The sequence below is a fragment of the Aplidium turbinatum genome, chromosome 8 (assembly GCF_918807975.1).
Source record: "Aplidium turbinatum chromosome 8, kaAplTurb1.1, whole genome shotgun sequence".
In the NCBI taxonomy this organism is placed as follows: domain Eukaryota; kingdom Metazoa; phylum Chordata; class Ascidiacea; order Aplousobranchia; family Polyclinidae; genus Aplidium; species Aplidium turbinatum.
The window spans coordinates 8,435,476-8,447,874 of record NC_137479.1 but is presented as its reverse complement, the minus strand read 5'-3'; the positions used below and the strand labels follow the sequence as shown (position 1 = coordinate 8,447,874).

The 12,399-nt window shown below is 39.1% G+C and overlaps 1 protein-coding gene across 1 annotated transcript in view; it reads left to right on the top strand.

Annotated features, from left to right (window-relative positions):
• LOC145775871 (MAM and LDL-receptor class A domain-containing protein 1-like) overlaps positions 1-12,399 on the top strand; it is a 98,203-nt gene that overhangs the window by 49,684 nt on the left and 36,120 nt on the right. The window contains exons 62-82 of the mRNA XM_082587257.1: positions 163-347; positions 755-1,010; positions 1,203-1,372; positions 1,477-1,735; positions 2,177-2,383; positions 2,624-2,824; positions 3,215-3,320; positions 3,411-3,595; positions 3,985-4,141; positions 4,640-4,833; positions 5,648-5,796; positions 6,042-6,134; positions 6,418-6,556; positions 6,971-7,132; positions 7,363-7,487; positions 7,895-8,126; positions 8,687-8,805; positions 9,008-9,203; positions 9,393-9,579; positions 9,943-10,046; positions 12,001-12,173. Coding sequence (XP_082443383.1) covers positions 163-347; positions 755-1,010; positions 1,203-1,372; positions 1,477-1,735; positions 2,177-2,383; positions 2,624-2,824; positions 3,215-3,320; positions 3,411-3,595; positions 3,985-4,141; positions 4,640-4,833; positions 5,648-5,796; positions 6,042-6,134; positions 6,418-6,556; positions 6,971-7,132; positions 7,363-7,487; positions 7,895-8,126; positions 8,687-8,805; positions 9,008-9,203; positions 9,393-9,579; positions 9,943-10,046; positions 12,001-12,173 — 3,599 coding nt within the window. The remainder of the gene's footprint in view (positions 1-162; positions 348-754; positions 1,011-1,202; positions 1,373-1,476; positions 1,736-2,176; positions 2,384-2,623; positions 2,825-3,214; positions 3,321-3,410; positions 3,596-3,984; positions 4,142-4,639; positions 4,834-5,647; positions 5,797-6,041; positions 6,135-6,417; positions 6,557-6,970; positions 7,133-7,362; positions 7,488-7,894; positions 8,127-8,686; positions 8,806-9,007; positions 9,204-9,392; positions 9,580-9,942; positions 10,047-12,000; positions 12,174-12,399) is intronic.

The window sequence follows — 12,399 nt, the reverse complement described above, 5'->3', positions numbered from 1 at the left end:
TGGGTATCATGTAAGTTGACAACAAAATTCACCTGCAAGTATGATAGTGCTTAAAATGACTTAAGCTGTAAATATCTAAAGTGGTTGAAAATGTCAGTAATTGTTATTGAATTAATCATTGTTTGGTATTAAAACTATAGCAAGCTTTTATTATCTTCATAGGCTATTACATGCACGGTGACGCATCCACTGTTGCTGACCAAACTACCAGCCGATTAGTCACCGATAGGTTTTTCCCAAGAACTGCAGCAAACGGCATTTGCATGTCCTTCCACTATCACATGTATGGTGTCAATGTTGGCCAGTTGGCCGTCTCTGGCTGGCTTGCTGATGGAACTTCTGTTGAAGTGAGTTTTATAGTCTGTAATATCTAACATAACTTTCGAAGAGTTAATCAACCGTATGTCCGTACATTACAACCATGTTTTATCAGCTGATTTTGAATATATTTTTCAAAATTCAATTAAATCTCCATTATTGGTTTAAATACTGTCGAAACAACTGCAAAATTTTTGTTATGTTCTCAGTATTCAATCAATAAATTTGTGGATGCAAAATACAGAAACTTTGGTAACTAAATCAGAAGCTTCTAAACTAGTTCCAGATTAGGGTCACGCCGTCTATGAGTTATTTTGAACAACATGATGTTGTTATATTGTCTTAATATATAAACAATGCAATATTGCAACTGCATTCCCACAAAACCATCAGCGCTGATAAAAATTTCAGTATTTTTGTGATTTTTCTACCTTAGATCTGGAAAAGAGAAGGGGGAGTCGAAGATAACTGGATACCCGCCAACATCCACTGGACCAGCTTAGATACATCTTATCGAATTTCCTTTGACGTCTCACGATTGACAGGCTGGGACGGTGACGTATCCATTGATGACATCACTTTTACGGATGGGTTTTGCCCGGAACAGGAAACCGTTTGTGAGTTTGAAGAAGACTATTGCAACTGGGTCAACGACAAGAATGCCGGCTATTCGTGGAAAAGAAACCATTATGGTATTTCTTTTTGTATTTGTAGTTAAGTTAATGTAAGTCTTGATTATTTTTATAAAAACATTACAATTTTTTGTACAATTTGCTCGGTTTGTTGCTTTGACAATAATTTTAGTCCTAATTTTGCTAAAGATTCAACTTTATAAATTCTAAAATCGGATAGAAGGTTACTTTCTTACTCTGTGTGTTCTTCAGGACACCCAGACCTGGGCTCAGGACCGCCCTATGACCACACGACGATGGACGGAGGCTACTACGTCTCTGCAAACCCTGCTGAAGCGCAATCTGGAGACAGGGCAAGGTTGCTTTCCTCAGTTTTCTTTTCTGGACAAAAAGCTGCCTGCGCTTTTCCATTTGAGTACCAGGTGAAAGCGTGTTGCGGTTATGTTTCTCTGCCTTAGCAAGTCATTGCATGTGGTAACAGTCAGCATGTCTACTGTATTGCTCAATAATCACATACTCTTTTCAGGGAGTGACATATTATGACTGCACAACTGTCAATTATGACCAACCATGGTGTTCAACAACACCAGTATACAGCGGAGAGTTCATCAACTGTCAAGATTACGGTATCGTTCATACGACTGGAGGGACTGGAGACGGAAATAAATGTGCTTTTCCTTTCACGTACAATGGCAAGACTTATCACACATGTACATACGACAACCACGACCAACCTTGGTGTTCTACCACCTACGAGTATATGGGCTACTGGGGAAATTGCTTGGGTAAGGATATGATATTGAAATATTTACTATGGCAAATGCTTTTAGATGTTTGCTGAGCATCAGTGCAGTCGCAATCAGGCTTCTACTGTATGCTTGTTGAAACTTACGGTTAATTTCACACCTTTTCGAACGGTACAGCTCTCATAGTAAGCTGCAAGACTGAATTTCATTTTTTGAAGTGCTGTGCATACAAATTTAAATGCATTAATCTGGGTTTGTCAAAAGATTCAGTAGTCCCACGCCCGTACTTGCCTTAAAACTGCTAAATACATATATGTCGCTTATTAGGGCACATCATAGATGCATTCGTCTTTTCACCAGTCAACGTTCATACGTTATGTTCTCAAAGCACAAGCTTAATAAGCTGTTTAAAGGCTTTAAAAAAAAATTCTTGCAGCAAATAATCTTATGGGCGTTTGTCAACTTGTCTTCGATTTTTAGGTGGAAACTGCGTCACCTTTTGGTACTATATGCTGGACTATAATGGCCCTCTGAGGGTGCTGCAGAGCGTTGGCAATGGGACTACGTACTACCAAGAGCAAATTACTTGGCTGCACACAAATGAACAGCAAGACATGTGGAGGTTTGGTTATGCCGAGATGTACCCGAGCTCCTTGCAGTGGCAAACAGTCTTTGAAACCGAACGAGGTATTGCAACAACTTTTGTTCAAAAACAAACATATTGTTGTTCAATACTGTGATGTGAAATTTTATGAGTAGCCTATAGTCTATCTTTTACTATTGCTGTAATAAAAAGATAACTTTAGAATACAGGACGTCGATTAAATCTCAGACTCCTAATTAAATCTCATCTTTTGCCTAAAACAATTTTATTGGCTAATTTTAAGAATAAGATTTTGGTTTCAAGACATTCTTTTATTCTCCCAGCTGAAGTCGCTGCCGGTTCCGTCGCCATTGATGACGTAGTTGTGTTGGATGGAAACTGTCCGCTTCCGGGACATTGCGACTTCGAGGCAGGATGGTGTGGATACATCAATGACAGGAGTGGGTATGACCAATTGGACTGGCTACGAGACAGCCCAGCAGCCTCATCCGGGAGCCTTGGGCCTCAGTTTGATCATACGCAGGGTGGGAAGAATTTACGATAACTATCTAAATATGTTTTACTCGAAAGTAAATACGCGCTTATTCTGTGAAAAGTCTTGTGATTTTAGTTGTTGTATTTTCCATTTTCTCAACTCCAGAGACCACAAACTGTTGTTTCAAATACCACTTTAAAAACAAATTCTTCAGGGAATAAATTCTCAAAGAAGTCACTGCTTACCGATAGCATAGACTTGTAGGCTAAATCCAAAGACAGAATTTCCAATCTTGTCATAGTTTAAGAAACGTTTCTTCACGTTTTTCATGCAAAGCTGCGTACATGTATTTGCCACAGCAATCACCTACAAGATTGAGAACCATAGCGACGTCTTCATGAAAGAAGACATTCTTTTTAACTTTAACATTTATTTTCAGGTTCAGCCGATGGCTTCACGGCTTTTGTCGACACCGGTTCTGCTGCCCCTGGAGACAAGGCCCGTTTGTTGTCCGATTCATTCGTGGTTGATACTAGCAATGAGAGGTAACAACTTAACCTATCTATCAAATCACTCCTGTTTTACATTGATTTAAAGTCTGCAGACGTTTACGTTGTTTCAACGTATGTCTACAGATGTGTCACATTCTGGTATCACATCTATGGCAGCGGTGTTGGCAGTCTTGCTCTCTATGTCGCTACAGCGACTAACAACCAGCCTACGTCATCGGTGTGGAGTCAGGCGACACCTACCGGAAACGTGTGGGTACAGCAACGGGTCCGTGTGACGGAAGTCGACAATTTTTGGCTCGTATTTGAAGGCAAGCTAAAGTTGGGTTATGTTATTAATATGTTACTTGAACAAATGCTTTGAAAGCCTTTGCAGTCGATAATAAAATCAAGTACTTAGAAAAGTATTTGAAGATATCTGCATATAATTCATTTGGAATTGGAGTCGGTAAAGAAAAACAAAAATCAAAACAAATTTTTGTAGTTAACGATCTTTTGCAGTTATACTTGAAAGGTTTCTTAACTGTTCGGCACTGTGTTTTTGCTTTGTTTTGTGGTATATTTTTTTTTGTGAACTGCAAAGTTTATCTCTTAAAGTAGTTTTGCTGTCATAGCTTCTCATGTGTTTTTTTTTAATTGCTCATAACATTGTTTAAGACAATGATTTAAAGCATAACTTGTTTCTGACTTTTATTCCCAGCCGGTATTGATACTCCTGCCGCGGGAACTATAGCAATCGATGACATCACAGTCAACTTAGAAGGCTGTCCCACACCCGCACCTCCAACTACAACAGTGGCCTGGTTGACCCATCCTGATCACCAGCCTACAAACGGAGATTGCGACTTTGAGAATGGGTGAGCATTGAATAACGAATTTTTGTAGCTTTGATTTTATTTCTAATGACTTCAAAAGAAATGTTGCTTTCTAGAGTTGTTTAAAGATTTTTTATATTGCTTGATACATCTGCACTGGCAGCCGAGAGTATGAATTTCCTGTATTTGATTTTGAATAGATTTCATCGAGTTCCATTGTGCTGACTTGGTACAATAAACGTTATAAACACTGCAATAAGGGTGAAACATGCTATAGAGGTTTTAGAAAGTATTGAGTGTATTTGATGTAATTTGCTCTGCTTAGCTTTTTTGCTTGGTATTGGGCACTTTTTGTAGTAGCCTATTAATAGCATTTATTGTTTAAACTCTGCAATAGATTGAGTTTCGCTTTTAGCAACATAATCGTTGTTATCTTCACCTATGTAGATACAAACGACGTGCGGTGGCCTGATGCTGGCGGGTTCGCAGCGGAAAACTTGACAAAAGAAATAAAAACAAAAATGGCAATTCTGTTTTTAGGTTTTGTTACTATGTCCGCCCTGAGCTAAGTGACGTCGCATGGCTACGAACTCAAGGATCAACCGACTCTCGATCTACCGGGCCCAGTGTGGACCACACCACGCAGACCGCAGAAGGACACTACGCCTACATTGACGCTACTGAAGGGAAGGAGGGAGACGTAGCAAGGATGATCAGCAGTGTGCAAACGCCTGGTGAGTTGTAAAAGACGTAAAAAAACGCTTGTTTATGTTGATTCAACGTTTAATAGCACAGTTGCGAAGAAGACCTGCTGTTTCATCACCAAAGCTGTGTTAGTTTCTGGATAATTTAATATTGATAGAGCACACTTTCTTTTTATTTTTGAAATTTAAATTGTTGGCAGCTAAACGTTTGTAAGAGCATTTTTTCGACTGCAAACAGGCCTTCCATGCCATGAGGTGGTCTGTATAGCCGGCAATCCTTGATAATGTGGGCTGCCGTCTGCATTTCATCACACTCACAAGCAGCACTCTCTGCCAAGCCCCAGCGTAACATTTCTGCACCATAGCGTCCAACACCAGTGAGCAAACGGTTACGCCTTGATTAGGCAAGTCTAGAGCTGCCATGGCCCAGCTGGTTCTCGGGCGGGAATCTGAATACTTGGTGAAGTGGAGATGTGCTGCTTGACCATTGTTCATACCACGCCGCGTGGCACCACTGTTTGCTAGGGCTTCCACCAGAGGCTGCCAGAAGGTCTTGTGCAGCGCGTACTAATGGCTTTCTTGATTTTAGCCGCTGCTTTGGTGGATATCTCAGCGTGGTTAAGTCTTTTTGTTGAACTGATTGATTGATTCCTTATCCTCGGACTGGGAAGCTTCCTTGAGAGCTTTACCCTGGCAATTTTGCATACTTGTGGAGGCTTTATTGACCCACTGACGCAGGCCCGGTCACCGAGATTAACGGTGTGAAGTTTTCAATGCTGTGCTGTTGCCACAGAAAACTCGTGGCATAGTTCAAAACTTATTTGTTTTTCAACTTTTTTGTAAGGTCTTGAAGGGTTATGTGTGGAGTTTTGGTACTTCATGTACGGACGAGACATCGCAGACTTGACCATCTACTACACCATTTCCAGCGGATATGAGGAAAAGGTCTGGCAACGGAGAGGGACCCGAGGACCGCAGTGGCTGTACGGTCAGGTATATGACAAAAAACAGGGTCATGAATTGCGTTCTATCCTACTTCAACACTCCCCTTTCCATGCTAATTTGCAATGTAGCTATAGAAATAAAGAAATGTCTATTTTTGCAGTATTACTCATCATAAGAGACTCGTAATATAATACCTTATAAATTCCTTGCGCTTATCACAGAAAGAAGACATAGAATTTTGACACAAACATAATTCACATCTTTACAGTTTTCTTTTATTTCTCCCACACCAGGCTCATATCACCATACAGCAAGACCTCCAGATAATAATCGAGGCAAGCAAGGGAGTATCATGGGCTGGAGACATTGCAGTTGATGATGTGAAGGTATGTTCTAAAAAAATTTATTTCAGAGTTTAAAATAGTCAACTACCACGCAGACGTGCAAAGTATAATATTCTGTCGTTTGGATTTTACGTTTGTCGTGCAACAAAGCTCAAGATTTGCTAAAACTAGCAAGCGTTTGTTAATTAATATTCTAGAATGTAGGCTATACTGCTACGTGCAACGATGCACGGGTGAAAACATTAAAAACCCAATTTTGGGTTTTATTGTATTTTTAACATGCCATGTTTTCAGTTATTCAACGTTTTCTTACATCTTTTTACAGTTCAATCTCGGCGCTTGTCCTCCCACGCCTGATTGTAGCTTTGAAGAGGAGGTTGGTGGGTTCTGCGGATACGTTCAAGACGACACGGATGATTTCGATTGGATAAGAGGAAGTGGAACTATCAATGGACAGAACGATGGTACGCGTTCAACTGCTCTTGTTGCAGTGTGGTTGTGGTGTACTTTCAAGCAATAGTGCTGCAATACGAATGACGATGCTTTATCTAACGAGCTGTGTTTGAAACAAATCAAGTATGCGCCCAAATGCTGAACATGCAAATGATAGTATCGTCAGATTGCGTTTTCACTCAGAGAGCATCTGTGGTTTTAGCGATTTTTTGGAACTAAGTTTTTAAACTTAAATACTTCATCATCTTGCACAACGCAAAATTATTTACAAGACGAACAAAAATTTTAATTTTTAGTTACTAAGTTACCTAAGCAAGCATAATTGAATATTTATTTAAAGAATATAACAAAGTTTAGACAGCCATCGTTAGACAAGTTAAAACCGCAAGAAAATATCAACACTGCATGTTCTTATAACTCCACAGGTCTAAGTTATGATCATACATACGGGACTGCAGATGGCCACTATATGTACATGCCAGTTGGAAACCCTGCTGGTCAACAAGCTCGAATCTTGTCAAAAATGTATCCCGCAACTGATCAGCATTGCATGCAATTTTACTATCATATATATACCGATAATGTAGGTGGGTATACTTAGTTTATTCATAGATACTTTCACGAATGGCTATGTACTCAGCAGCAGCCATTTGAAGATGCCAGTCGTGTTAGAACTAGACCAAAGAAACGTGACAGAAAATACCAATTGTACCAACATTTAAGATTTGTTGACTTTTTTCTCGCCATTGTATCTTCATCATTTTATTATGTTACGGTTCATGCTTTATCCTCTAATAAGCATCCGTGTTTCTTCCAGGCACATTGAACGTATATGTTAAGGAGGAAAATGGCGTCCCCATGTTGCTGTGGAGTGTGTCGGAGAACATGAACAACCACTGGAGGCCGATGCAAGTCAGCATAAGCACCACCTTGCAGTTCCAGGTGTGATCAATAGCATCAAGTTTTCTTTCTTCAAGCTAAGCTTGCGATAGGCCTGAATGAGTGTCTAATATTGACGTTTTTTTAGTTACTTTAAGAGTACTGTAGTAGACCTTAAACTTATACAGTACAAGAATCTATATCTACATTGTGAAGTAAGCAACGATCATGCTGCGAAAAGCCAAACTCAATCTATGGCATTTATAAAAGAATGCTTATCTTGGTGTTTCTTTACCTAAATAGATGCATAAGAAAGCGAGCTTATTCAAAAAAGTTACATAGGTTAACGAAATGTCCAAGTCAAGATATAAAAACAATATTAAATTTGAAACCTTTTTCTAACCTCTCAAAGTTTTGTATACGTAGGTTTCAGTTTAAAAACTCTTACGACTTCCATGTCCTTTTCTTAGATCATCTTTGAAGCCATCGCAGGCTCCGCAGCATCTGGAGACATCGCGATCGATGACATCCTCCTGGTTCCTGGAGCTTGTCCTCCTCTAGGATCGTGCACGTTTGAAAATGGGATGTGCACCTGGCAGAACTCCGAGAACACGGACGATTTTGACTGGATAAGAAGCGCAGGAGAGACGATGACAGCTGATAGTGGACCCACTGTGGACCACACGCTTGGCACTCCATACGGTGATTACAGTAAAACTTTGCAGTACATCAACCTAAAAAAACAGCCTTCTAAATCTGAGAATTTAAAAAAGAATAACGTTTTGTTTTGGTTTGCATTTGGTTTGCGAAGATTGTCAGGTTGCTGACTTTACCAACAAATAAACTCTTGTTACAGTAATTCCGTTATAGAGATGTGGGGATTTGTAGAAGTCATTAAGACCACGATGGAACGAAAATGGCAGACGCCATACTCGTGCACCACTGATGATCTTAAACAAGGGTAAAACTCGAGTATGGCGACTTCTATGTTCATTCGATCGTGGTCTTATTGAGTAATAATTGTTCAGCTGATTGGGTGTTCACATGGTCTTTGGTTGCTCCGAGCTAATTAGGTTGAATTCTTCAAGTGTTTCTCTATGTTTGTAAATTTTATATTATTGTGATGTAAGTTTCTTGTAGAATATTATAGAATACGATTGGCAAATAAAATTAATTCCCTCTCTTTTTCTTTCACTATTATCTTTTGTAGTTTTATTTAAATTACTGGTCTACTGAAAAACGTTTTGTTGTGTGTCATTTAGGTGTGTACCTCCTGTTGGAAGCTTCAACACCGCAAGTTTCTGGGGACCTCGCAAAGATATTTTCTGTTCGCTTTGATAATTCGATTCCACGTTGCTTGCAGTTTTTCTACCTTATGCAGGTAGTTTCAATGTAATTTTGAGATAAGTTTATCTGACTGCCGTATCGTTAGTTGCTTTTATGAGCATTTGCGACAAATGTACTCGCAGCCTGCACTGTTGATTTTACAGTTTACGTTATTTAACGGCTTTTAGTCGTATTGTATTACGTAATTATCACGCTACATTGATTCCATAACTGTTTTATCAACCGTCTCCCAACAGTCAACCAAACTTGATGGAATGAGCACGCTACAAGTGGTCCAGTATTGGGACTCCACCTACAACTACGTGCTGTGGGAGGACAGCAACGTCTATGGTGACGTGTGGCTTGAAGCGATGGTCAACCTTCCCAACAACGTAACCGAAGATGAAAGCTACACCATCCAGTTTAAAGGAATAGTTGGTAGTAGCTCTTATGGTAAGTCTTTGGTAAATTGTATACGAAAAGCAATGTTGGAAAAAAGATGAATTGTTTGTAATTTGTTTGCTCGTTTTGTTTGTAGATTCTAAAATTTGACTGGAGTTCATTTAAGTTTTCTTTTTGACGTTTTTTTTAACGTTTATAAACATTTTACCTGCACAAACTAATCTTTGTGATTTCATGTAGGCGACATTGCTCTCGATGACCTAAACGTGTTGACCGGGGAATGCCCTTATACCCCGAGCCCCCCTGAAGAATGTGCTTTTTATTGTGACCCAGTCAACCCTACTACGTCAAAATGCATCCCGTTTGCTTCTGTGTGTGATTTCAACGTCGACTGCGAGTCAGGTGCCTTGGATGAAACCGATTGCGGGTAAGAGTAAAAAAATGACTTTTTGCATTTAAACAACATCCACAAACATCAATTAATGCAGTATCCTTTTTTTGATATACCTATAGTAGTATAAGTAATATTTTATTGGAATTTATTCAGTAACTGTAATAATTGTTCGGAGGAAAATGGCTGGAACTCCTGGTGAATCTAATCAAAAAATAATCTATTCGAATATCTGGTACTGCGTTTGGTTTAGTCTTTATCATAGGTAGCTATACAGTAGTATCTATATTGTGACCTTTTTATTTTTTACTAAACATATGTAATCCTAGTTTTGACCATTGCTGTCGACGTATTGATTTAGAGTGGCAGGCAAGATATAACTTGGTTTGCTTCTTTTAGTTACGACTGCGATTTTGACCAAACATCTTGCGACTGGTACGATGCCAGTTCCGGTTCATTTAAGTGGGCTCAAGGCTCAGGTCAAACCCCCAGTTCAAATACAGGTGTGGGCTGTGTGATTATTTGTAGGAATTTTGTTGCATAATGTATATGGTAATAATTGGATAGTGGTTGTTTTACCACCCACATTTAACACTCAGCAGTAATACAATTTATCCGTGCGCGGACATTTTGCCGAAAGACATTTTGCCGAAACCCATTTTGCCGAAAGACATTTTGCCGAAAGGACATTATGCCGAAGGACATTTTGCCGAATGGACAAATTGCCTAAAGGACTAATTTCCGAACGGACTAATTGCCGAAAGGACTAATTGCCGAATAGACAAATTGCCGAAACAATTTGGAAAAAAATTACTTTGAAGTGACACAAAGTCTCGTTACTATGCAAGCAGTGCTTTTGAAATAGAATCACTTTGCTACTGTTTGTTTGCCTAAAAATTACTTTGAAGCAACACCAAGTCTCGTTACTATGCAAGCAGTGCCTTTGAACTGGTAATTATTTTGAAGTGACACCAAGTCTCGTTACCATGCAAGCAGTGGCTTTGAAATACTGTAGTAATTACTTTGCTACTGTTGTTTGCCTAAAAATTGCTTTATATACAGTATCCACAGTTTTTGGAAATCAGTATCAGTTTGAAGTGACACCAAGTCTCATCTATAAGTATAGGCTCTAGGCTATGCAGTCTCCACAGGTTTTGGAGATCAGTATTAGACGTTCGCTTATACATATAACACTTCTGTCGGATACTTACGCGCTGTCGCACATAATTTGTGAGTGAAATCTGTTTGTGAATGACATTTATGTGTTATTAGGTTATGATAATACATAAAATGCATTTGTATAATTTCGGCAATTTGTCCATTCGGCATTTAGTCCTGTCGGCAATTAGTCCTTTCGGCAAAATGAGTTTCGGCAAAATGTCCATTCGGCAAAATGTCTTTCGGCAAAATGGGTTTCGGCAAAATGGGTTTCGGCAAAATGTCTTTCGGCAAAATGTCCGGGTACCAATTTATCAATAGTTCCATTCAAACGATGAAAAGTCAACAAATGCATAAACGAAATCAATTATTTTCGGTAACAAGTAAACCATGAAGCTGTGGATCATAATAGCTATATAATAGATTGAGTTTCGCTCTTAGCAGCGTGATCGTTGCTTACTTCACAATGTAGATATTAACGACCTGTTTTAGTCTGATGCTGCGAGTTCGCTGTGGTCATAGCGGATTGCACTAGCTTTCGGAACACAGTTCCCTAGTCATGTGCTATGACGACGTGTAGCACATGACTAGGGAACTGGTGTTCCGAAAGCTAGTGCAATTCGCTATGACCACAGCGAACTCGTAGCATTAGGCTAAAACAGGTCGTTAATACCTACATTGTGAAATAATAATTAGGCTGTAATGCTATAATATAGTTTGAATTAGTTATGTTGTGAGCTGACAACTTTAGTGACGGTGCTAGTCACTGTTTTTGTGCAGTGTCACGTCTTGCTTGAAGACTTATCATTTTCTAATAATCCCAATCTTATTCCTCCGATAGTAGATTTTGCAGCATCGAGTTTACTCATAGGCTGAAAAATTGATATTGCAACTTCTTACCCTATATAACTACCACAGCCATCATTGATTTTCTTTGTAAATCAACATTGCAATACTGAACCTTTAAGTCGAGATAGCTCTAGCGACGAAAAGCGTACAAGTTGTGTACTAGTTTGAGTATTTCATTCCATAAACAGATCAAATCAAGCAACGGCGCAGCATTTAACATAATATAAAAAAATAATCTAAATCTTACAAACACATTCAGCACATTCAGTTATTCAACGTATTTACTCTTGCCAAGCATTTAAACGAACAGATTTAGGCCTACATGAAATGAAAATGATTAAAAATTTTAGTTTATTTCTGTATGTCATGTTAAATGCTTGTAGTTGCTTAGTTTATCTGCTTATGATTCAACGAAGTTATCTCTTTACCAAAATTATATCTTTATTCCAGGCCCTCAATCAGACCACACGACTGGAAATGGCAAGTACATGTATGTCGATGCTAGCACAGGATCTACTGGGAATCAAGCTCATTTCCTCAGCAAGACCATACCATCTAGCGGACCCCATTGTGAGATGACTATATACTATCACATGTACGGCGAGCATATTGGATCTCTGCAGGTGAAAGCTTAAGTGACTTCCTATAGGTGCTTGTTGTGCCGTAAAGCGACTATGTTATGATGTTTAGACTTCTTCTTCTTCAATTGCCTTGCCTGAACCAGGCATCAACGGCCTCAAATAAATAATTACACCAAATATTCTTATTATATGTTGCATGGATAATTGTTTCTGTCTTGTCGTTAAATTGTTTCAGATGAGTTTGTGTTTGTCTGCCAGATGCCCGCTT